This window comes from Leguminivora glycinivorella, chromosome 27, assembly GCF_023078275.1.
Source record: "Leguminivora glycinivorella isolate SPB_JAAS2020 chromosome 27, LegGlyc_1.1, whole genome shotgun sequence".
Classification (NCBI taxonomy): Eukaryota; Metazoa; Arthropoda; class Insecta; order Lepidoptera; family Tortricidae; genus Leguminivora; species Leguminivora glycinivorella.
The window spans coordinates 1,519,854-1,546,305 of record NC_062997.1 but is presented as its reverse complement, the minus strand read 5'-3'; the positions used below and the strand labels follow the sequence as shown (position 1 = coordinate 1,546,305).

Here is a 26,452-nt window from a genome sequence, read left to right as displayed (position 1 = left end):
GGAGGCCCCTCTTCAGGCGTATAGGAGTTCACGCGACGGCTAGACTCCGCAAACTCGCCGTTTGCGTGATAATAACGTGAGTACAACCGTATCTCAATTAATTATTTGAATATGTCTCACGGAAGTTTAACGTGTATAATTGATTGTCATTAGTCACTTTTACGCTAGGGTTGCCACTCTGCCTACATACAACACTCACGACATCCGATGGTATGAGACGGGAAGTTTTCTCACGTTTACACTTGCCAATCACTGGATTCCACGAAGATGAAATCCCTTGCCCTTCATTTTGATTGAAATTACGATGTTTCCTGATTTCAATCGCTTCACGTACTTTCCTGCTATAGTAAAGACGTTCAGTTGAAAGGACTTTGGGATTATGCAGTTCAATCCAGTGGTTCGGTCCTGACTCTAGCAAATGCTCGGCAACCGCAGACTTATTTATTTGTCGTTTTTTGACCGCCGCGATATGTTCTTTGACCCTTTCCGCTATGGTGCGTTTGGTTTCTCCAATATAAGAACTACCACAGCTACAGTCAATCTTATAAACGCCTGGCGTCTGATATGGAATAACATCCTTTGCTGACCTTAGTTGCCCCGCCACCTTCGACAACGGCATGTACACAGTCTGTATCGAATACTTCTTTAGTATGGTACCAACCTTGTCTGTCACTCCCTTGACATAGGGCATAAATGCCGGTCGTCTTGCAACATTCGGATGCTTCTTCGCAGGCTTTCGTCTTGGTTGCCGACAATCCACCCTGTACCCATTCTTTCTAAGAACCTCCTGAATGTGCGACATCTCACTCTCTAAAAATTCAGGGTCACAAAGGTCATGTGCTCTGTTCTTTAGGGAATTAACGACGGACAGTAGGTGACGAGGGTGGTGGTGAGACTGAGCATTGAGGTATCTATCTGTGTGAGTAGGCTTCCTGTAGACAGTGTGCGCCAAGGATCCATCCATCCGACCTATCACTTTTATGTCCAGAAAAGGCAAACTTCGATCTGATTCCAATTCATACGTAAATTTCACCTTCTGATGAATGGAATTGAGATACTGGAGTAATTGCTCAACTTCTTGCTTGCCACCCTTCATGATACAAAAAACATCATCGACATACCGCTACCAAGACGAAAGCCTGCGAAGAAGCATCCGAATGTTGCAAGACGACCGGCATTTATGCCCTATGTCAAGGGAGTGACAGACAAGGTTGGTACCATACTAAAGAAGTATTCGATACAGACTGTGTACATGCCGTTGTCGAAGGTGGCGGGGCAACTAAGGTCAGCAAAGGATGTTATTCCATATCAGACGCCAGGCGTTTATAAGATTGACTGTAGCTGTGGTAGTTCTTATATTGGAGAAACCAAACGCACCATAGCGGAAAGGGTCAAAGAACATATCGCGGCGGTCAAAAAACGACAAATAAATAAGTCTGCGGTTGCCGAGCATTTGCTAGAGTCAGGACCGAACCACTGGATTGAACTGCATAATCCCAAAGTCCTTTCAACTGAACGTCTTTACTATAGCAGGAAAGTACGTGAAGCGATTGAAATCAGGAAACATCGTAATTTCAATCAAAATGAAGGGCAAGGGATTTCATCTTTCGTGGAATCCAGTGATTGGCAAGTGTAAACGTGAGAAAACTTCCCGTCTCATACCATCGGATGTCGTGAGTGTTGTATGTAGGCAGAGTGGCAACCCTAGCGTAAAAGTGACTAATGACAATCAAGTGCGGGTAGTTCGAAAAACTCGTACAGCTAGAAGATGTTGATACAACTTCCAGCCAGTCTACCCGTGACCACGGACGTAATGTCATGTCCGAAACGTCGGGTTAAATATAAAACGTAAGTTTTACGCGATTAAGTCCCGTTTTAATTTAATAATATGAGTGAAGATCGTGTTAGTTTAAATCAATATACTCGATCCTCTTTGATACTAATCTGTCTACGTTTCCATAGGACTCGCATGAATTCCCTCAACTGTACTCTACGGTATTAGTTCACAAACCGTCTTGCAAAACACACTGTAACTTCACAGCGATGAGGGTTAAATTCGCTGGTTTTTAACCGTTCCACTGCAGCGGTTCGTTACGACTCATAGCTTTTCCATAAGAAATGTGGCATTTATGGCTACGGCCTCGGTCTATGATTTTGCGAAATCGTACATGTGTGTTGTGCGTTTTGAAATGGTTAAAAGACGTTTGAGCTTCGTGTACAATTGAATATTAGACATGCATAATAATATACTATTTGATGTGTGTTCGGGATGAATTTTGAATATCAAGCGGATGTATTCGTCACGCGAAAATCTGTGGAAATCGGCGTAACTATATTTTAGATAAACGATAGAAATTGGAACCCACTGTATGATCAATTGACCGCTCAATTTCAAATCTTTTTGTCTAGGCATAAATAAGCAGATTAAAAACAAGCCGCTCAGTGTCAGACCCAAAATTGATAAAAGTAGGAGAATTTAGTAATAAAGATGATTTACCACCTGTGGAACTACTGGAAGCAGTGATAAACGGATTTTTTTGTGTTGTAGTTTCCTCGCTATAGTGAGGGGAAAAGTTTTGTGTTACACACGGGTGCAAATGTATGTTACTCGTATGTTAATAAACTGCAAGTTCAGGATTCTATTCTCGAACGACTCGCTTCGCTCGTGGTTTAACTATAGAATCCTTTCACTTGCTCGTTTTTCAATTCCACACTCGGCGTTAAAATACAACTTTGCCCCCTTGTGTAACAAATAACTATTATTTGTTTACAAAGTGTTAGGCATGTCGTTCGGAGAGTGAGCAATTGGAAACTTGTTTACGGGCCCTGCTAAAGTTCCAGACATTTTTTAAGCACTCTTTTGTGTTCAAGTTAAAACAAAGAGTTTTACTATAACAATACAGTCCGCGGGCCTAGCATACTAGTGTGATATACAGATGTAGTTCGAAAAGCTTTTCCTTTATATTTTTCCGGAGACGAGATGCTAGTTCAGACAGAGACAGTACCTACGTCTTGTACTGAGACTGACTGAAATAGCATGACACGTTCGTACGTTTCCATAAAAATACAAAGGAAAAGCTGTTCGCACTACATCTGCGGGCCGATTTTAGAGTTTCACGCGTTCGAATTCAGAAAATTGTCACTGAAAATAATAGGCAAGTCACCGTTTTCAACCGGTATTTTAATAACAAAATCCCGTATGTGAGATTCAAAAATCGCCCTCCAGTAGTGAAATTGTGGCGTAGGCGAGAGGCTGGCAACCTGTCACTGCAATGTCACAATTTCGATTTCTTTCAATCCCTTTTTGCCAAGAGTGGCACTGAAACTGGAGTAGTTTATGTGCTCTGTCTTACCTTTTTATGGGATACAGGCGTGATGATATGTATGTATGTATGTATAATAAATAAATATTGGGGACATCTTACACAGATCAACTTAGCCCCAAACTAAGCAAAGCTTGTACTATGGGTGCTAAGCGACGATATACATACTTAAATAGATAAATACATACTTATATACATAGAAAATAGCCATGAGTCAGGATCAAATATCTGTGCTCATCACACAAATAAATGCCCTTACCGGGATTCGAACTCGGGACCGCGGCTTAGCAGGCAGGGTAACTACCACAGAACTTAATTTAGATAGAAGAAACAAATTCATATATTTGTATAGGGGCCGAGCGTGTCAAATTTTGTACGGAAGTTGATTCTTGCCTGTAATTTTAAATATGTCTCAGGCTCTTGATTGTTCATAATTTTTGTGTTGTTGCAATTGAATATCACGTAACGAGGCATTTTTTATGTTTTGGTTGACTTCAACTTACAAAAATTGACGCCCGAAAGCTGCAAGCTGCGAGTAAAGACGGACAACTCAGTGGATTTCACTGAGTTCATTTGACACGCTAAGTAGATACGTTTGCTTGATCTATGGTATATATGACATCTGTGGTAACTACCGACTGAGCCAAACCGGCCGCCGTATGTGTTGTATCTGTAGTCTAGAGGTATAGCGTCGGTGCGGTGGTTTGCACTTCAGTAACTGCAAAAACGCGATATGCCACGGGTCACGGCCTACCGGTCGCTAATCCGTCACTTGGGCAGTGTGGTCGCGGCAATCAATTTCTCGCCCGACCGGACACATTACAAGTCAGAGAGCGTAGCGTTGATGTGTGTCGACCGTCGATCTCACGGATGTCAAATGGAAAACTGACCGGTTGTATTGTTTAAATTGTTTTAGAGCAATTAAATACGTAGTACCTGGGTGAGCGAGCTCACTCGGAGTTCTATTCGACTATGTATTTTTCGTTGAATAATTCGAAAAAAAACTCGAAAATTCGCGATAACCGTGACCTAAGACGAGCTAGATCGATTTTCACCCCCGAAAACTCCACATAACAAATTTCAGTGAAGTCGTTAGAGCTGTTGTCGTTGAGATCGTCGGTGTCCATACTAATATTATAAATCGGAAAGTGTGCGTGTGTCTGTTTGTTTGTCCGTCTTTCACGACAAAACGGAGAGATGAATTGAAGTGATTTTTTTAAGTGGAGATAGTTGAAGGGATGGAAAGTAACATAGGCTACTTTTTGTCTCTTTCTGACCCCCCGCTTCCCTAAAATGGGGGGTGTAAGTTTCATAAGTTTGTTTGGAGCAATCTGCAATTTTAGAATTTAAAGCGAGCGAATGCCTCGGGCAAAAACTAGAATGTAAATAAATACTTCGCTTGTTTAAAGGTATAAGATTAGATTAGTAGATGAGTTTAGCTAAAATTCCTTTGGCAGGATTGATACTAAAGACCCAAGGATGAAGTGGAGACACCAAGATTTTTGCGGTGACTCCCAAACTATTCTTGATATATTATTTACTCGTCATCAAACCATCCGTAAGATATCAAACTATCAAAAGGGCCTTTGGTGTTCGGTTGAAATCGGACGTCATCGTAAGATGGACGCTGACTTATCTTATTTCAAATTTAGGAGTAAAAAACACAATTTGTCGGTCACCGACCAATTAGTCGGCAATTAGTCGGTAAAATTTTTCACTCACCAGCATAGGAATATTGGGAACGACCACCGCATCGTCATCGGACCGCCCGCTGAGGTCTGGTCGGTACGTATATGTTCTCTTGTAGTGGAAGGACAGGGTTCCGTTCTCGTTGTCGGTAATGTTCACCTTCTCCCATTCTTGTCTGCAAACAAAATATAAAATGTTTTAGTACATTTTTGGACGGGCAGTCTGATAAAATTCTAGATTATAAAAACGGACCGGGTAGAAAGCGTTTCTCAATCGGTTTTAATTTATAAATAGAATGATTCTTGAGAAAGGTTTAGGTGCAGAACAGATTAATAATAAGTTACTAACGTAACAGATCCTTCAGGCAGATACCTACACTTTATTTAACAAATACTAATAAGTTACTACGTATAACCCAGAAGAATAGTAGGTAAAGCATAGTTAACATAGTATTGGCACGCGTTTAGCGACGAATAAAAAAAATATATTTAAAAATGAAAAAAAAACTGATAATCACATCTTAATTTTAATACGTTGATAACTCTATATTAGAAATTTGGTTGATCTAACTTTTTGCGTTTGTAAGTTATTGATGATGGACGTTGACCGGCGAAAATGCACTGTGAACAAATACGTGAAAAATCCCCTTGGTCTGGGTCAATGATTGCTAAATTGTTGAATTTCCAGAAAACTACTAGGCAATAATTATTGCCCAAATCATTATTTCATTAAAGGACAATTAAATAATAGTGGCAAAATAATTCAAAATATCCACTCCTTGCGGTCCACACGGAATCAACAGACAAAAAAGATGGATGAAAATCTTGTTCAGAGGATGATGAATACTATTTTCAGAAAAGTCCGTAATTTTGTGCATAAACATACTGAATGATTGAAATATATGTGACACGCTATAAATTAATAAACGATCTTTTATATTCTGCAATAATTTAAAAAATATTGTTTACTTTTTTCTTTTCATTTAAAAATTAAATTCCTCCCATCGCCTACTAATTCTAAATTAACTATGCTTTACGTGCCACGCGACTACACAGGCGGGCGCGTGGCGCTCCTCGGCCACTTGTTCATTCGAATGAACGGCTAGCGCGAGCGAGTGACGTAGACCTGGCATTGGGTAAAGGTTGTCTGGTTTTAAAGATATTCAGACATAACTTTTCTCATACAAATGTATCATGTAGGGTGACCACACTATGTCGGCTCCTGTCTAAATCTTATGTTTTTCATCAAAATTCGGCTTTTCAAAAGTGTGAGGATTGAGTGAGCATAAGAAACTATTTGTAAAAAATTAAATACATCACTAGGTGATCTAAAATTTATAGAGGTAAGTTGGCATATTTTTTACTAAATGTTAGTATATAAATATTATATGTTAAATGAATACATTCACTGTTTTCGTCGGTAGTTTGTGAGAACTGAGTGAGCACATGTTAATGACTGTATCTTTTGATTTATCTTTTTACAAATTCACATTTACAATTGTTTTAGAACTTTTATTAAATGATCAGCATATTTTTTTAATTTTCGGAAGGTGCTCACTCAATCCACACGCACACCCTCGAGAGTACGAAATGCACGGCTCTGTCCACAGATATGAATACCACTTGCTCTGTCTTACCAATACGGAAAGAAAAAGCTATAGAGAGATGTTTACGATCTACGGAGCATCGCCAGCTCGAGCGTAGCCAACGTGACAATGGTATATCCTCCGTTTCTGTCAAATATGTACGAAAAGAGATTACCACCTTGTCTAGGCTTGTTGTGTTAAGAAAACGTATCCGCAGGGAACATAAACTTTGTGCACGATAGTAAATAAGGATAGTTTCAGATAGACATGCAATGTTGCGTGCTTCCTTCAAGATAACTGCGACACGGTTGTGATATTGTTATCAGTACAATCAGTGGCCGTATCATTGTTGTGTTTTTGTGACTTGTCACATCATGCGTCACTTTCGCACTTACATACGTGTTAAAAAGTGACAGACATGGCGACAAATGATAGACAGCCGCCCATCTTATAATCCATACTGATATTATTATTATAAATGGGAAAGTATGTGTCTTTGTCTGTTTGTCCGTCTTTCACACCGAAACGGTGCGACGAATTGGAGTGATTTTTTAAGTGGAGATAGTTGAAAGGATGCAGAGTGACATAGGCTACTTTTTGTCTCTTTCTAACGTGAGCGAAGCCGCGGGCAAAAGCTTTTAGTATATAATATATTTTTCAGTACAGGTGGTCGTTTTTTTACGCACTAGTTCGAGAAGTGGTTCATTATAGGCCAGGTCGAAACTTCGGAGGCTCATCTGTACTGAAAAACGTCGTACGATACACGTGCGAAAAGGAACTTCCTTTTTTACGCACTTGTATCGTAATGTACTATTTTACAGCAGTATAATATTCTCACAGCAGTATTTCTATAAATTTTAAATAGAGCTCAAGATTCGCGACGCTCTTATAAATAAATACGTATTTCCTAAAAAAAACTTTAGGACTGTTATAGCAACTACGCTCAATTAAGTAAGCTAAACTGTTGATTTTAGAGCTCAGTTCAAGGGCAGTTTTATAAGGGCAGGGTGATTTTTTTTTGGTTTATTTTTTTTATCGGTCTGGCTCAATCGGTAGTGTAGTAACCCTGCCTGCTAAGCCGCGGTCCTGGGTTCGCATCTCGGTAAGGGCATTTATTTGTGTGATGAGCACAGATATTTGTTCCTGAGTCATGGATGTTTTCTATGTATATAAGTATGTATTTATCTATTTAAGTATGTAAATCGTCGCTTAGCACTCATAGTACAAGCTTTGCTTAGTTTGGGGCTAAGTTCTCTGTGTAAGGTGTCCCCAATATTTATTTATTACTTATGCCTGACCTCGAACCGCGTTGATGTCTTTTATTCGCCATTTATAAAAAGACGCCTTTACGCATTTAATTTTATTTAGGCACTACTAGTACTTTTCTGAGTAATAAATAATAATAATAAAGGTAAAATATTGTTTCGTTTACTAAGTAGTACATTGTATTCAACTGAATATGATTAGAATTATGTATGTATAAGGCTTACAATTATGTATGTATGAGGTACAGCGGGGCAAATCTTGAGTGGGGGCAAATGTAACTGGTCCATTTTTTCCATGTTTTACAATGTTTGCATTATTAAATAGAGTGTCCACCGGTTATATATGGTAGGCGTGTTCAGTGGATACATGTAGAACTCAACATCATAGTGTAATAATGGAAAAAATTGATTAGTTACAATTGTCCCCCAGTCGAGATTTGTCCCGCTGTATTTGAATTTTATTATATTGTGATAAGCGAAGTCAAAGTACTGTCAACTATTTTAACTAGAAATGCACTCTGTACTGCAAGTACTACCATAACTACGTATCATCATCATTAGTAAGTATTATAATTTATATATTTTCCTGTTACTGTCGTTATAATTATACCTTTTTATAACGCTATCATGGTTCTTAGGTGTAATGGGTATATCATTAATGAATATGAAGTCGGTTAAAAGGTTTCTTTATGATGAACTAACTTTTGCCCGTGGCTTCGCTCGCGTTAGAAAGAGACATAATTAAAATTTTGAAAAAACCCCCGACTGCGACATAGTAGACCGATTTTCATGAAACATGGCTAAGAACACTCCCGACTAACTCAGCTTTCAGACAAAAAACTAAATCTAAATCGGTTCATCCGTTCGGGAGCTACGATGCCACAGACAGACACACACACAGACAGACAGACGGACAGACAGACAGACACGTCAAACTTATAACACCCCTTCGTTTTTGCGTCGGGGGTTAAAAATTAGCCTATGTCACTCTCCATCCCCTCCACTCTCTACATTTAAAAAATCACGTCAATTCGTCGCTCCGTTTTGCCGTGAAAGACTGACAAACAGACACACACACTTTCCCATTTATAATATTAGTATGGATAGCATAAATAGGTAGGTACATTGTATAGTACCTACTTGACCGGTCTGGCATAGCCGGTAGTGACCCTGCCTGCTAAGCCGCGGTCCTGGGTTCGAATTAATTTGTGTGATGAACACAGATATTTGTTCCTGAGCTTGGGCCTTGCCCCGCTGCTGGTGGCAGCCCAGGTTAGGTGTTTTATATTCCATACTAATATACTAATCCATACTAATATTATAAATGGGAAAGTGTGTGTGTCTGTTTGTTTGTCCGTCTTTCACGGCAAAACGGAGCGATGAATTGACGTGATTTTTAACCCCCGACGCAAAAACGACGGGGTGTTATAAGTTTGACGTGTCTGTCTGTCTGTCTGTTTGTCTGTCTGTGTGTGTGTCTGTCTGTGGCATCGTAGCTCCCGAACAGATGAGCCGATTTAGATTTAGTATTTTTTTTGTCTGAAAGGTGGACGTCGGGAGTGTTCAGCCATGTTTCATGAAAATCAGTCTACTATGTCACGGTCGGGGGTTTTTTCAAAATTTTAATTTTGTGGTTAGGTTAGGTATTGCACTTCATCTGTAAATAAGTATTAATATATTTCAAAAGTTATCTACAAATACTTGAAAAGACATGTTAATTTCTGTCGTATTTTCCTGCATAACTTAAATAGTTGTTCCGATAAGAAAACCACACGACGGAGACGGTCACGTTTCATATACGTTGACGATTAGTGGTAATTAATACTTGAAAGAAATAAAAAAAAGAGAAAAATAAAAATAATAACCACAAATCTAAGTCCACACGATGACACAGACAGACAGACACGTCAAACTTATAAGTAATCTATATATTATGGTGTCTAGAAAGCGTTGTTGTATTTTCATTAACCCCCGACGCAAAAACGACGGGGTGTTATGTTTGACGTGTCTGTCTGTGTGTGTGTCTGTCTGTGGTATCGTAGCTCCCGAACGGATGAACCGATTTGGAGTTAGTTTGTTTTGTCTGAAAGCTGAGTTAGTCGGGAGTGTTCTTAGCCATGTTTCATAAAAATCGGTCTACTATGTCGCGGTCGGGGATTTTTTCAAAATTTAAATTTTATGGTTATTGCAATTTTAACAGCATTAGGCATGTATACACCCTGTTTTTTAGGGTTCCGTAGTCAACTAGGAACCCTTATAGTTTCGCCATGTCTGTCTGTCCGTCCGTCCGTCCGTCCGTCCGCGGATAATCTCACCCAACGTGTGATATATTGTTGGATAGGTATTTAAAAATGAATAAGGGTTTACTAAAATCGTTTTTTGATAATATTAATATTTTCGGAAATAATCGCTCCTAAAAGAAAAAAAAGTGCGTCCCCCCCCTCTAACTTTTGAACCATATGTTTAAAAAATATGACAAAAATCACAAAAGTAGAACTTTATAAGGACTTTCTAGGAAAATTGTTTTGAACTTGATAGGTTCAGTAGTTTTTGAGAAAAATACGGAAAACTACGGGACCCTACACTGAGCGTGGCCCGACACGCTCTTGGCCGGTTTTTATTGAGTTCCGTTAACTTCAAGGGAAGGTTCTTTAGATCAAATACAATTAATTTCTCTAAGGAACTAGCGTCTTAACTCTTATGGTTATCGAGTTATTAAAAAAATAAAGATAATTACTGAACACGTGTGTGACAGCCTTTACCAATTCTTAGTGTTCTGTTTTTTGACATGTGCCGTCAATCACTTGACACTAACTTGAATGTTATTCTTAAGGGTCTTTTACACTAATAAATTCACTTATTGCGTATGAAAATGATAAAACCTTTTTTTGCGAATTTAACTAAAAGTGATATACATGGTGGTTTCTGAATTGATAATGAACCTAGCTACGTGTCGAATTTGACGAAAAACAAAAAGAAACACGGTGTATAGTCGATTGGATTGTATATTACGTGTGTGCCAACAAATGTGTAGAACGTTTAACAGTCCACGTCGTTAGGTTAATCGGCTCAGGAACCCGGTTCCGATTAAACTACAATTGATAAGTAAATTGTCGTTGTAATTAGTATTATCTGCATGTCGGTAAAGGTGACGACGGATGACGAAAAAGAAAGGTAAGTAGGTAACTAACCTGACCACAAAATTTATATTTTGAAAAAAAAAACCCGACATGAGCAGTTCTTTTTTTTTTGCCAATAATTTTTTTTTTATTGTTTTAGGGAATTTTAGGTCAATTGTACTCAGAATCACGAGTACTTTCAATCTCACTGGGAGACAAAAAGTGTCCCAGAATTTCCATACTTTTTTTTTACTTTCCTCTTTTGTTACCCCATGCAACATGTACGGAGAATGGTAACAAAATAAGAAAAAATTGTATGGGACAATTTTTTTAACTACTAGGATTGAAAAGGCTAGTAATTCTGAGTAGAAATAGCATATTTTTTTTCAAAAATATCACACTTCATAAAAGTGGCAAAAAAAAAAAGAAATGCTCACATTAGTTGACCGATTTCCACCAAACATGGCTAAGAACACTCCCGTCTAACTCAGCTTTCAAACAAAAAACAACTATATCTAAATCGGTTCATCCTTTCGGAAGCTACAATGTCACAGACAGACACATACACAAACAGACAGACACGTCAAACTTAAAACACCCCGTCGTTTTTGCGTCGGGGGTTAAAAATGAGACGAAACGTAATAACGTAATAAGGTTCCTGAAACCGGTAAGTTTAATTTCGTATGGGGTAATGGACACCATTGTTCTGGAACTCACCGTTAGAGGCGTAGACTTTTAAAGGGCCGGACGGGGGGCAACGCTCCCCACTCCGACTGAAATATAAGTGTACTAACGAGTACTTATATAAGGACCCAGCTCGTCCAGGCAGGCGAGCATGGTCGCGCGATAAATTATAAAACGTCAGGCCGATAAATAGGGATATCGAACTTAATAGTGCGATAGGGAGGACGGCCTGGCAGGCAATTATGGTCGCGCGATAAATGATAAAACATCTGGCCGTCCCTATCGCACTTACTAATAGTGCGATAGGGACGGCCTGATATTTTATCGTCTATCGCGCGACCATGCTACCCGTGCTGATGTTTTATCATTTATCGCGCGACCACACTTGCCTGCCAGGACAGGTTTGCTGCCGTGGTTAAGGAACTCATCGGCATTTGTGACATTGTAGACGTAGACTTTGACGAAGGGTCGGACGGGGGGCATCGGGACTCTCTAATATAAATGTACTTACGAGTAGATATAAGGTCCCAGCTCATCTAGCACTGGTTTGCTGCCGTTGTTAAGGAACTCATCCGCATTTGTGACATTGTAGACATAAACTTTGACGAAGGGTCGGACGGGGGGCATCGCCCCCCACTAGGACTCTCTAATATAAATGTACTTACGAGTATATGTAAGGTCCCAGCTCATCTAGCACTGGTTTGCTGCCGTTGTTAAGGAACTCATCCGCATTTGTGACATTGTAGACGTAGACTTTGACAAAGGGTCAGACGGGGGGCATCGCCCCCCACTAGGACTCTCTAATATAAATGTACTTACGAGTAGATATAAGGTCCCAGCTCATCTAGTACTGGTTTGCTGCCGTTGTTAAGGAACTCATCCGCATTTGTGACATTGTAGACGTAGACTTTGACAAAGGGTCGGACGGGGGGCATCGCCCCCACTAGGACTCTCTAATATAAATGTACTTACGAGTAGATATAAGGTCCCAGCTCATCTAGCACTGGTTTGCTGCCGTTGTTAAGGAACTCATCCGCATTTGTGACATTGTAAACGTAGACTTTGACGAAGGGCCGGACGGGGGGCCTCGCCCACCATTCGAACGTCATGGAGCCCGGCCGGAGGACCAACTCCTGTAAAAAAATAAGATGTTATAATAAACATGAACAAATAAACTATGGGGGAAAAAAATCTAACTTTTTTAGGAACATTATTATGTTATGGAGTTGTATAGGGATTGTTAACAAGGCACACACGTTGAGCGATTGCTCCGTGTTTTTTATTCATATTTCGTGCTAAATGTACTGTTCTTCAAAAACAAAAGTGAAAGTAACAAAGTACTATCTTTTCTCTAAAAAATAGTGAAAACAGCTATAAAATCAGTGCGTTAATTATAAAGTTATGAGCAAAAACATTTACGTAAATTAAAAATTTCCGTTGACATCCCTGACCTACCACAACTCGCGGAGCCGTCGCTGCGGTGACTCATCACGGCCGCTGCTTGGTGCTTGCGGCGCTCGCCCCCATACCACGACAACGGCGCGCTTGCGATAACATCGCTCAACTGTCGCTAATTTATCGCTTCGACCTTGGTACTGAGGGCGTGTAACATGAGTTCAAAATTGAAAAATGGTTGTGCGGGGTGCCCAAAACCAATCACGGACAGGCGGTACATAAATTGCACTGCGGAAAAATGTGGAAAGCGGTATCATCTGGCATGCGTGGCCCTAGAGAAACCCAGCCCAGACACAGTAAGCATCTGGATTTGCCCGGCCTGCCAATGCTCTTCAAAAAAAGGAGGCGACAACTCTGCTACCCCAGTACGAGCCACACAGTCACAACAGGCACACCAGGTACAATTGATTGCCAACAACGAAAACGCACCGGAAGCAAGCAGCCCGAAAATGGGCTCTACATCGGAACCCCAGACAAACCTCTGCCTAGACAAGCTGACAATGGAAATAAGTCTCCTTAGAGTGGAAATAGCGGGCATGCGCTCCGAATTGGATGTGGCGATAACGACAGTCCGCCAGTGCGAAAACAGGCTAGAGTCTATTTGCGCTAACGTGGCCACATTAGAGTCCCGTCTGATAGACGTAGAGAAGCAGACCTCTGAAGACATTAGTGATTTGCGGATAACTACAGACGGCTTGCAGGAGCAAGTCACAGCCCAGGCACAGAACCTTGCAAATTTCAATTCGCAGATCAGCCAAACACAGGAGCAGGCTAGCACAGTAGCGGAGTTAAAAGCAACTAACGAACTTCTACAGATGCAACTGAACTCACTATCACAGGCTATGCTTAGGAATGATATTGAAATTTCGGGACTCACTGAGGCTTCGGGAGAAAACTCACACCATTTATTTTTAACAACCGCTGCGGTAGCTGGCTTAAGGCTGACAGACTCGGACCTTGAATATGTGACGCGCGTAGGGCAACAACGCACCGGAAGTAGCGAGCACCCGCGCCCCTTAGTAGTAAAGTTCAGTCGGCGCAGCACTCGTGACCAGTTTCTCAAGCTTGCGAAGTCCAAGCGACTCACAACGACAGATATTAGTCTTGAAGGACCGGCGAGAAGAATATTTTTTAACGACCGACTCACTCGTGAGCAGAGACTTTTATTTCGGGAATGCCGGACTCAACTTAAGGAGAAAGCGGGCTTTAAGTTTTGTTGGACTACGGGTGGACAGATATTCGTCAGAAAATGTGAAGGAAAGGGTAAAGAAGCAGCGGCTATCAGCATCAGATCTCAGTCAGACATTACACGCATACTCAGCGAGGCGAGTAGAGACGGCACAGAAGTTGAAACAGCTAATTGAATTTACTAATATTTATTTTTCACGTAGACTGCATGTTATAGTAGTTATGTTCTTGATTTTTGTTAATTATCGATATGCTAACTTGTATAATATTACCCCACTCCACACTATACAGCACTTGTCAAAAGAACCCATTCCATCTTCACACTCTACATACACGTCACGAACCAGAGGATTTCGTATATCTAATCGGCAGGGGAGATATAGTCAAACTCCTCCTCGCATAATTTTTGATAACGGGTAAGGATAGAATAAGCTTGATAGAGGATCTCGACTCGGATGACTCACCCTGCCACTACGTCGAATACCCGGAACTATGCAAGGCTACCATCACTAATGGTAAGTATAATCTATATGTACTTACTCTGAACATACGAAGCATAGAGCGAAATTTTGATAACTTTTTATTATTTTTACATAGATTTGACATAGAGTTTGATGTTCTGGTGCTCACTGAATGCTGGCTTCAAGAGGAATCGTTAGTGCCTCAGATCACTGGATATCAATCTTTCAGAACACATAGATACATTAACAGAGCAGGGGGCGTTGTAATATATGTAAAAAACAAGTGGGTGGTACAAATTTCAGAACCGACATTTGTAGAGGCAAACTGCCTTCAGGTGATCGTCAAAAATCAATTTGCACTCTTAGGCATATACAGGTCTCCCTCATTTACGGACATTTCGTCATTTAATAATAGTTTGGCGTCAACGACTCAGTCAATTAAAACCACCACTAACATTATCGTGGCTGGTGATATTAATATTAATTCACTCCCTGATAACATTTCACCTTCGGCAGCAAATTACCTCTGTCTAGTCGCAGAAATTAACCTGAAACAGATAGTCAACAAACCCACACGCGGAATCGCCTGTCTAGATCATATATTAGTGTCATCACAACTGGAATCTGAGTCAGTTGTATGCCAATCGGATATCTCGGATCATGACACAGTAATTGCAGCTATTCGGTTAAACACAAGACAACCACCGAAAAAAAAACGTGTAACTACCTCTATTGACATTTCTGCGGCTGAGTCGGACTTAAAAAATACTGATTGGGACAATATTACCCGTGCCACCACAGTTGATGATGCGGTTGCCGCTTTTGATGAGGTTCTAACAGATCTAATTAAAAAACACACAAAACAAGTCCCCGTCAGCCGTTCTAAATTTACCATCAAACCCTGGATGACACCTGGTCTCATCAGATGTTCCAGACACAGGGATCGTCTCCATACAAGAAGTAAACGTTTCCCAAATGACATCATTCTGAAACAGACTTACACTCGTTACAAAAACTTTTATAACAACTTACTTAAAAAACTAAAACATAATTACGAGTCTGCAGAACTTGAGAAAAACAAATCAAATACTAAAAAACTTTGGGATACAATCAAAACGATAGCGCAAACAAAAAAGTCTAAACAAGGTTCACATGCTCTCATTCAAATCGGAGACACGATAACGGCCTCTCTTGCCAAATGTAACGATTATTTCTCGGGCGTAGGGCGTTGTTTAGCAAATAGTATTCTCACAGCCACCAACAACACTGAAGAACATCTTGCTGCTAAAGTTGTCATAGACAGAAGCCCCTTAGACTCAATGTTCCTCACCCCTACTGTCGAAGCCGAGGTTGAGTCTGTAATCAATTCTTTAAAGCCAAATAGTGCGCCAGGTGCTGACGGTATCACCAACAAGTTTGTGAAGGCAGTCAAAGCTCACATCATTATGCCACTCACTTATATATTTAATTTGAGCCTTTCCACGGGCAAGTTTCCAAGTAGATGGAAAGAAGCGGCCATAATTCCAATACACAAAGTGGGAGATAAGTCGGATCCTAGTAATTTCCGGCCAATTTCTCTACTGGGAGTTTTCTCCAAAATTCTTGAGAAACTGGTAAACAGGCGCCTCGTTGGTTTTATGGAGAAGAACAGTCTCTTTCGGAGTCTCAATACGGATTCCGCGCAAATAAATCTACTGAGGAGGCGGTGTCGCACATGGTTAATCTAGTCTCCCAGCACTTAGATGCTAACAACCCCTGTCTTGGTGTATTTCTAGACTTGGCCAAGGCTTTTGACACCGTCTCCATTCCTATTCTTCTCAGGAAATTGGAACTCTGTGGTATTAGAGGAATTACATTGGAGTGGTTTAGATCCTACCTCTCAGATCGGACTCAACGCGTATCGGTCGATCAGCATATTAGTAGTCCCTTAACAATAACTTACGGCGTCCCCCAGGGTAGCATACTAGGTCCAGCTCTGTTCATCATTTATGTTAATGATTTAGCCAACGCCAACCTACAGAACGCTGATATTTTTTGTTATGCTGACGACACAGCCATTATATTCCATGGGAACACTTGGGAGCAGACCTTCCAGTATGCCGAAAGTGGACTAAAACTGGTCTCTAGATGGTTGCAGGACAATCTATTGACTCTTAATCTGACCAAAACAAAATACATTTGTTTTCATAAGACAAAAGCCTCGGCTCCGGCTCAGTGTCTTGGAATTAAAGTACACAGCTGCGTAAACCTAGATCCACGATCTATTTCATGTTCCTGTGTTAACATCAGCCGAACCCCCATATCAAATACCTCGGAGTGGTCATAGACGAGAAACTTGATTTCAGAGAGCATGTCAACACAACAGCAAACCGGGTCCGAAAACTAATTTATGTTTTCAGAAATTTACGCAATGCTGCGGGGATAGATTTACTGCGATCAGTATATGTAAGCATATGCCAATCCCTGCTGACTTATTGTATTTCCACCTGGGGAGGGGCTTGTAAAACCAACATGATAACTCTCGAAAGAGCCCAAAGAGCAGTCTTGAAGACTATACTAAAGAAAGGTATCAGGTATCCAACTATTAATGTATACAGAGACATGAACGTCCTCAACGTGCGTGCATTATTCATTCTGCGTGCTACCCTAAAGACGCACACAGAGGTTCTGAGGTCTCCCATTTATACTACACTGCTTGAAAAGCGAATCTTTAAAGTCCCCTTGCCTCAGTCGGTATCCGTGTTTGCCAAAAGATTTAGCTCGCACCTACATCCGTTTATCTACAATAAAGTAAGCAGCAAGGTAAACACTAAAACCCTCACTGTCAAAGAACTGAAAACTACGCTTCATGAATGGCTAGGCAATTTAACGTACAACGAAACCGAAAGCCTTCTGAAAGGAAATTAGTCTGGTTCTAACGCTCTCACTCACATGCACAGACACACACACACACACACACACACACACACACACACACACACACACACACACACACACACGCACACACACGCACACACACGCGCACACACACACACACACACACACACACACACACACACACACACTCATAAACGCGAATTCACACCCACACTTGTCCTGTAATAAATACCTAAACTAAATAGTTAGTTTTTAGTTTTAACTTAGAACTTAGATATTATATAAGTCAATCTATTCTCTTTTTGTAGCAATTCGCGCCTGTAATGGTAACTCGGTTGTAATTTGATTTCCTACGGGACAGGCATTGCCTAGTGTAGGAATCACGCCAACTATTGGTAAGGCACAAAGGGTTTGCTTTTCAAATTCAAAGTTCTGTAATTAAAGTCTGTGTATATTGTATATGAATTTGTAAAGTTGAATAAATATGTTTTATGTTTTATGTTTTATGTTATACGCCACATTATTAAGTATGACCATTTTTAACCAGCAACACGTAGAAAATTTAATTACGTAGATTTTTAAGACCTAAATACGTGCATTATATTCTTCGTCGTTATAGAGCCGGAATTACTTATCTTATCTTATACCTTTAAACGAGCAACTCTTGTATATTTATTCATTTATTTATTTATATATATATATATATACCGACGATCTCGGAAACCGCTCTAACGCTTTCGCTGAAATTTGTTATGAGAGGGTTTTCGGGGGTGAAAAATCGATCTAGCGTAGCCTTAGATCCCGGAAAACGCGAATTTTTGAGTTTTCATACGTTTTTCTTTCGCATTAGTAAACGTAAAATATGGTAGTTAATTTCGCCGCCCGCGCGGCGGCCCGCTTAGCTCAGTCGTACGAGGTCGGTCTAATGTTCGCAGACAGATCGCAGATGTCAGGGTTTCGAATACCGGGCAGAATAGTTATTTGTTTTACAAGGGGGCAAAGTAGTTGTTTAACCGCACGTGCCAATATTGATACCCGAGCAAGCGAAAGATTCCAATATTGAACCGCGAGTGTAGCGAGTGGTTCAAAAAGTGGAATCTTGAGCGTTGCGAGTGTTTCAAGGCACGAAGGTTAAACAAACTTTGCCACCGAGTGAAACACAAAATTTTTCACCACACCAACACGAACAAAATACTGAGGAAAAACATCAATTTAAATCAAATCCATCAATCTATCCAATATTTATTATTCATTTATAGGTAGGTAAATTCTACCAGCAACCTCAAGACATCAAGTTAAAATTTGTATGAAAAGAGTGCTATCTGTTTTCGAATAGCAATGTAAGCCTTTACCAGTTGGTGTGGTGAAAATTAAGTTTTTGTTTTTTGTATTTTTTTTTTGTATTTATAAGAGTTTTTTTTATGTAAAGGCGTGATATAATAAAATAGAACCGAGCGAAGCTCGGTCGCCCAGATATTTTTGTATTACGTTCATTGAAACACCCTGCATAACTATGACTATGAGCCATAGATAGCAATGATTCCATAAAAGTTAGCTATCTATACTATCTGTGGTTCAGAAGATGATTCAAACCGGTCCATGAGTAAGAAGGGTACATTACAAGAACCTATACTGTAGAGACGAATCAAATTAAGACTGTTCAACAGATATCCATTGAATATACGCACAATCTATCAGCACAGAGCCGTATGAAGTTATATGAGAAATCGCTCGATATTAATGAACATCTTTCAGCTTTCCAAAACCAATAACCACAAAATTAAAATTTTGAATAAAACCCTGACTGCGACATAGTGGACTGATTTTCATGAAACATGGCTAAGAACACTCCCGACTAACTCAGCTTTCAGACAGACAGATAGATTGACAGACAGACAGACAGACATATACACAGACAGACACGTCAAACTTATTATACCCCGTCGTTTTTGCGTCGGGGGTTAAAAATCGCTCGATAGTATGAAAACGCTTACGGCCCGGCCACGACATTGGTCTAAGCGCGACAGCGATGAGCGGCGGCCATACATTGGAGCGAGACACAGCGATGGGACTTTGCATTCGCACGTATGGCTGCCGCTCAACGCTGTCGTGGCTAAGCCGTTACGCGTCGTCATCAGCAGTACACATGTTCATACTCACGAGCGATTTTTGGTCGGTGGAAGGCGATTCCACATCGATAGGTTTGGGGAGCCCCTTTTAAGTGTCTTGTAAGGGCGAAGTCACATCTGTCAGCATCGTGCCGCATTTTTAACCCCCGACGCAAAAACGACGAGGTGTTATAAGTTTGACGTGTCTGTCTGTGTGTGTGTCTGTGTGTGTGTCTGTCTGTCTGTCTGTCTGTGTGTGTGTCTGTCTGTGGCATCGTAGCTCCCGAACGGATGAACCGCTTTCGATTTAGTTTTTTTTTGTTTGAAAGCTGAGTTAGTCGGGAGTGTTCTTAGCCATGTTTCATAAAAATCGGTCCACAATGTCGCGGTCGGGGGGTTTTTCAAAATTTTAATTTTGTGGTTAGGTTATATGTATGAGATTTCATTGGTATGAATACGCTTACGCTTACGCATCGGAAAGTTGAAAGCCTTATACACCGTGTTTTTTTTGTTTTCCGTTAAATTCGACACGTAGCTAGGTTCATTATCAGGAACCACTCAGTATATAACTATTAGTTAAATTCGCAAAAAAAAAAAATTCATAATTTTCATACATAATAAATGAATTTATTAGTGTGAGAGACCCTTAAGAATAACATTCAAGTTAGTGTCAAGTGATTGACGGCACATGTCAAAACAAATAACATTAGGAATTGGTAAAGGTTGTCACACATGTGATTATCTTTATTTTTTTAATAACTCGATATCCGTAAGAGTTAAGACGCTAGTTTCTTAGAGAAATTAATTGTATTTGATCTAAAGAACCTTCCCTTAAAGTTAACGGAATTCAATAAAAACAGGGTGTATAGTAACGGGGGATTTCGGGCAGTTGACTGTCTATACTTAGTACACCACTCTCTTCAAGTACTTTAGTAATGGCATAAAGCTATATTTAGCGAAACGGACTCGCAAACTCGTTCCATGGTTACATTCACAGCTTATTTTCGCATTGGCAGTCAAAAACCAGTATAATATAAACCTTTAGTAATATAAACACTATAAGATCTTAGAGACCAATATGGAATAGTTTTTTTGTAAGTTATGGTCGTGAATTAAAAAGAAAAACCGAGTCTCGTCTTAGTATGGGATTGATATTTTGTAACAAATATAAATAAAAGGAAAATTTTACTTGATTTTGCTATAGATAGATGACACTTTCTGTAGTTGTTGACCGCATTATGTACATGTTTTAATACAAAATGTTATATTAGTTTATAGCGTATAAGTAAAAATAATAATACCATATAGGTGAAATACTAAAGAAAGTCACCTGTTGTATGTGTGAGTGACGTGTTCGAATAGGCGTTTGTTTTGTTTGTGTTACTAATTAACCCCCGACGCAAAAACGAAGGGGTGTTATAAGTTTGACGTGTCTGTCTGTGTGTATGTCTGTCTGTCTGTCTGTTTGTCTGTCTGTTTGTGTGTATGTCTGTCTGTGGCCTCGTAGCGCTCGAACGGATGAACCGATTTTGATTTAGTTTTTTTATCTGAAAGCTGAGTTAGTCGGGAGTGTTCTTAGCCATGTTTCATGAAAATCAGTCCACTAGGTCGCGGTCGGGGGTTTTTTCAAAATTTTAATTTTGTGGTTAGGTTATTTTAAATATGTGTTCTCTATTCGAACACGTCACTCACACATACAACAGGTGACTTTTTTAAGTTTTTCACCTATAGCACAATTTTAATAACCTAACTACATAATTAAAATTTTGAAAAAAACTCCGACATAGTGGACCGATATTCATGAAACACTCCCGACTAATTCAGCTTTCAAACAAAAAAAAAAAAAAAACTAAATCGGTTCATCTGTTCGGGAGTTACGATGCCGCAGACAGACACACACACAAACAGACAGACAGACACGTCAAACTCATAACACCCCGTCGTTTTTGCGTCGGTGGTTAAAAAGATTTCATTTCATTTCATTTATTCATTGTAAAAAGATTGACTACTTAAGCCGCAAGGTAAGCTTAAGAAGGCTTGTGGTCTGGCTACTCAGTCAACGATGCATAATCCCCCCCCCCCCCCCCCCCATCCTTCCATATAACACAGCCATAAAATTAGCAACATTTCAACAAATTTTGCCAAGGAGTGGAATTTCTTGCCGGTGCCTATATTTCCGAGCAAAAAAAAAAAAAATAAAAATAAAATAAAAAATAATATAACCCGGCAACCTTCAAATCTAGAGTGAACAGGCATCTTCTGGGCGAGCTCACTCCATCGTAGGCCACGTCTTTGCCTTTGGCTAGTCTGTGGCCAAGAGTAAGCCCATTTATAATTAGCGCTGGTGGCCTAGCGGTAAGAGCGTGCGACTTTCGATCCGGAGGTCGCGGGTTCAAACCCCGGCTCGTACCAATGAGTTTTTCGGAACTTATGCGAAATGTCATTTGATATTTGCCAGTCGCATTTCGGTGAAGGAAAACATCGTGAGGAAACCGGACTAATTCCAATAAGGTCTAGTTACCATTCGGTTTGGAAGGTCAGATGGCAGTGGCTTTCGTAAAACTAGTGTCTACGCCAAATCTTGGGATTAGTTGTCAAAGCGGACCCTAGGCTCCCATGAGCCGTGGCAAATGCCGGGATAACGCAAGGAGGATGATGACAAAGTCAACGATACGCGCAAAATACCTATTTCGCAATAAAACATTTTATATATGAACATAAAAATACTACGTGATCATTTCCATCTTATCTTGTTAATCTCTTGTAAATCTGAGAAATCTTGAGATTTATCCAAACTCAGGACCAAGGTTGTAAGTGACACAAGTGTCTGACCTTCCTTGATTTAAGGTTTATGCTTTTAGGTAAAGAATGTTTCAATGTGAGATAAACTTATGCGAATGTGTCAAGAAAGTTTGTGTGATATTATAAAGAGGTAAATAGAATAAGAATAGAATAGAATAAATATTCCTGAACACAGGCAAGACAAAATACACATAATAGCAACAAGACAGAAAGGAATGAAGTGCCATGAAATGGCCTCATCTCAGCGTGTCGCTGATAGTCCAGCGCTGATCTTCCGATGAGACCATCAAGTGAGAAACATTCACGGAGGTTAACAGACAGAAGAAATACAACTCACATACAAGAACGTGGTCAAACAGTTAAGAAAGTGAAAACGTTACAAGAAAAATAACTACAGATTGTGATCGAAACATAAAATAAAAAGAATAATAATAAACAGAACATAATCACAAGAATAATAATAAATCTCAAGAAATAAATTGGCTTTAAAGCCTAATTTATGGAAGAGCTTAATAGACATCTTTGAGACCGGTCTGGCTCAATGAGACATCATTTATTTGTGTGATGAGCACAGATATTTGTTCCTGAGTCATGGGTGTTTTCTATGTATATAAGTATGTATTTATCTATTTAAATATGTATATCGTCGCTTAGCAGCCATAGTACAAGCTTTGCTTAGTTTGGGGCTAAGTTGATCTGTGTAAGGTGTCCCCAATATTTATTTATTATTTATTTTTATTTATCTATTGTACTTATGTATTAAATAACCTAACATAACCTAAAGCCAGACCAGTCGGTAGCAGTCTGGCTCAGTCGGTAGTGACCCTGCCTGTTAAGCCGCGGTCCTGGGTTCGAATCCCGGTAAGGGCATTTATTTGTGTGATGAGCACTGTAGATATTTGTTCCTGAGTCATAGATGTTTTCTATGTATACAAGTATGTATTTATCTATTTAACTATGTATATCGTCGCTTAGCAATCTTAGCACCCGTAGTACAAGCTTTGCTTAGTTTGGGGCTAAGTTGATCTGTGTAAGGTATCCCCAATATTTATTTATTTATATATTTATTTAAAGGTGGTGCAAACTGACCCATGGGGGAGCAAAGTAGCCCCGTTTTACGGTAGGTGAAAATAATCATAATTAAAAAGTTATTTACAACTTTTAAACTAGATAGTTTACTGAAATTCGACTTGACGACCTCAGTCCCTAGCAACCACTGAACCATTCAACCAACAATGTCAAAGTCGTCATAAATCACCCAAATATTTAAAATCTCAACCGTTAACTATGTCGAGGAGAACATAAAATATTTATCTTAAAAACTGGAGGCCACATTACGAAACTGCCAACGTGCGAAATCTCAAACGCTAATCTTATATACACAGCCTTATAACCAACTAGCAATCTTCGTGTATAAGCTACGCGCGTGTGCGTGAGGAGATGGGACGCGATTGGTTGATATAGCTGTGTGCGTGTCGTAAGGCGGGTTGCACAATGTAAAGTTTACTTGATTGCACTGATATGAAGTTTGTTTGGATTATAATGTCAAGATTGTGTTTGACAGTGAGTCAAGGGCAAGTGACGCTAACTGTGCAATATGTGTGGATATGGTAATGCGCCGATTTTTGAGTTCAATAGTGTTGGTTTGAAGCAAATACTAGAAAAATCCTTCAACCAAACCATTTTTAACCCCCGACGCAAAAACGACGTGGTGTTATAAGTTTGACGTGTCTGTCTGTCTGTGGCATCGTAGCTCCAGAACGGATGAACCGATTTAGATTTAGTTTTTTTTTGTCTGAAAGCTGAGTTAGTCGGGAGTGTTCTTACGCCGTGTCTTGCGTGGGCGACGGTCGCGCGACCGTCGCCATCGCGTCTCATACTTCCATATCGATAAGGTTTGATTTCGTATGCGTCGCATCGCCGTCGCGCGACCATCGCGCGACCGTCGCCCACGCAAGACACGGCGTTAGCCATGTTTCATGAAAATCGGTCTACAATGTCGCGGTCGGAAGTTTTTGTAAAATTTTAATTTTGTGGTTGTTTCATATGTATTAACTTTACTTATATAGAATATCAGCTATAAATATAAATTACAATACGGTAATGCGTACATAGTTATAGTGTATTATTGTCAAAGCATTTTAGAACCATTGGTCGTGCAGGTGGTTGGTTTACGGATTTTTTTGAGAAGAGAACAATTACCTTACAAGGTCTGTATTACCTGCTACATTTTTATGTAATGTGTAATATTACTGCAATAAAGATTTGAAGATTTCAAGATTTAAAGATCATTAATACAAAACTGCAGTGAAATTTGTGTAAATCGTCATTTCAATGGGCTAGTTTCCTATACTTAAAATAAAATATTTTATGCAGTGCAAGAAAATAAAGCACTACATAATTAGTAGAAAAATATGCACAGTAGTTATGTTTAAACATAATTTCTATTTAATAAGTATGTAAATGAATTGACCGTGACGTCACTCCTCAGTATTTCATAGTAATTCCATATTAGCAAATCGTTTTGACAGTTCTTAAAAACAAGCTGATTTGTCTAGTAGGAAACTAACCTAATGATCTCATTGACATTGTCTCAAACTTCTTTCAAATTATGTTTACATAACCTAACCACAAAATTAAAATATTGAAAAAACCCACGACATAGTGGACCGATTTTCATGAAACATGGCTAAGAACACTCCCGTCTAACTCAGCTTTCAAACAAAAAAAAAAAAATCAAAATCGGTTCGTCCGTTCGGGAGCTACGATGCCACAGACAGACATACACACAAACAGACAGACAGATAGACAAACAGACAGAAACGTCAAACATATAACACCCCGTCTTTTTTGCGTCGGGGGTTAAAATACATCCACAGTCTGGGCTTCCAACATCCCTGCAAACTTAGCTTAGTCCAACTCTAATTTATCTATATATATGTATATATATGTATATATTATATATTTTAGTTAGTTTATGTATGTATATTTTCCATATAGTATTTAGATAGTGACTTATATCTATTTAAATTTTTGTTTTATTTTACATTATTATGCCCATATCAGCCATTATTGATGGAATTCAGTTAGCATATCAATTTTCGACCGCTAAATCATCATTAAGGCTTGACCTCTGATGACGTCAATATGCTTGACCAGTCGACCCCGACCTGGCCGTGGTGAGACACGTGATATTTATGAACTTTATTATAAATGGAATAATTTGATTATTAATAAAATAAATTAATTAATATTGGGGGACACCTTACAGTATCAACCTAGCCCCAAACTAAGCAAAGCTTGTACTATGGGTGCTAGGCGACGATATACATACTTATATAAATAAATACAATACATCCATACTAATATATTAAATGGAAACTACATAAGGTTGGGGAAGTACATAAGGTACAGCGGGGCAAATCTCGACTTGGGGGCAATTGTAACTAATCCATTTTTTCCATTATTACACTATGATGCTGAGTTCTACATGTATCCACTGAACACGCCTACCATATATAACCGGTGGACACTCTATTTAATAATGCAAACATTGTAAAACATGGAAAAAATGGACCTGGGGTTATTTTCAAAGAAAAAAAAAAGCTGTGCAGGAAACGGCGCTAGTTGGGTTCGGATATTTCTTCCTAAAAACCCCGCAGCGTAAAGGCCCGTTCTGCGTTTACACTAGTTGACACCACTGAGCACAAGATTTGATATGCTGATTGTAGATGCTGTTATTTTACCTGTCCGGACTCAAAAGGTTTAATTCTTATCCTATGAGTTTATGAAAGAAGGGTCGGCTGGCAGCGGAATGGCAGCGGCCGGCAGCAACGCGGCGAGCACTTTTAGTGTGAAATAATTTCAAACTTTATCAACATATTTAAAAAGACCAA

At 39.6% G+C, this 26,452-nt stretch overlaps 1 protein-coding gene across 6 annotated transcripts in view; it reads right to left on the bottom strand.

Moving 5' to 3' along the window:
* LOC125240351 (scavenger receptor class B member 1) overlaps positions 1-26,452 on the bottom strand; it is a 180,467-nt gene that overhangs the window by 44,747 nt on the left and 109,268 nt on the right. For 5 of the 6 annotated variants that reach the window (XM_048148246.1, XM_048148249.1, XM_048148247.1 and 2 more), the window contains 2 exons: positions 12,638-12,798; positions 5,046-5,187 (listed from right to left, as the gene is read on the bottom strand). In XM_048148246.1, the coding sequence (XP_048004203.1) occupies positions 5,046-5,187; positions 12,638-12,798 (303 nt within the window). Of the gene's footprint in view, positions 1-5,045; positions 5,188-12,484; positions 12,605-12,637; positions 12,799-26,452 lie in introns of those variants that run through there. The other variant, XM_048148252.1, reaches the window with a different exon arrangement.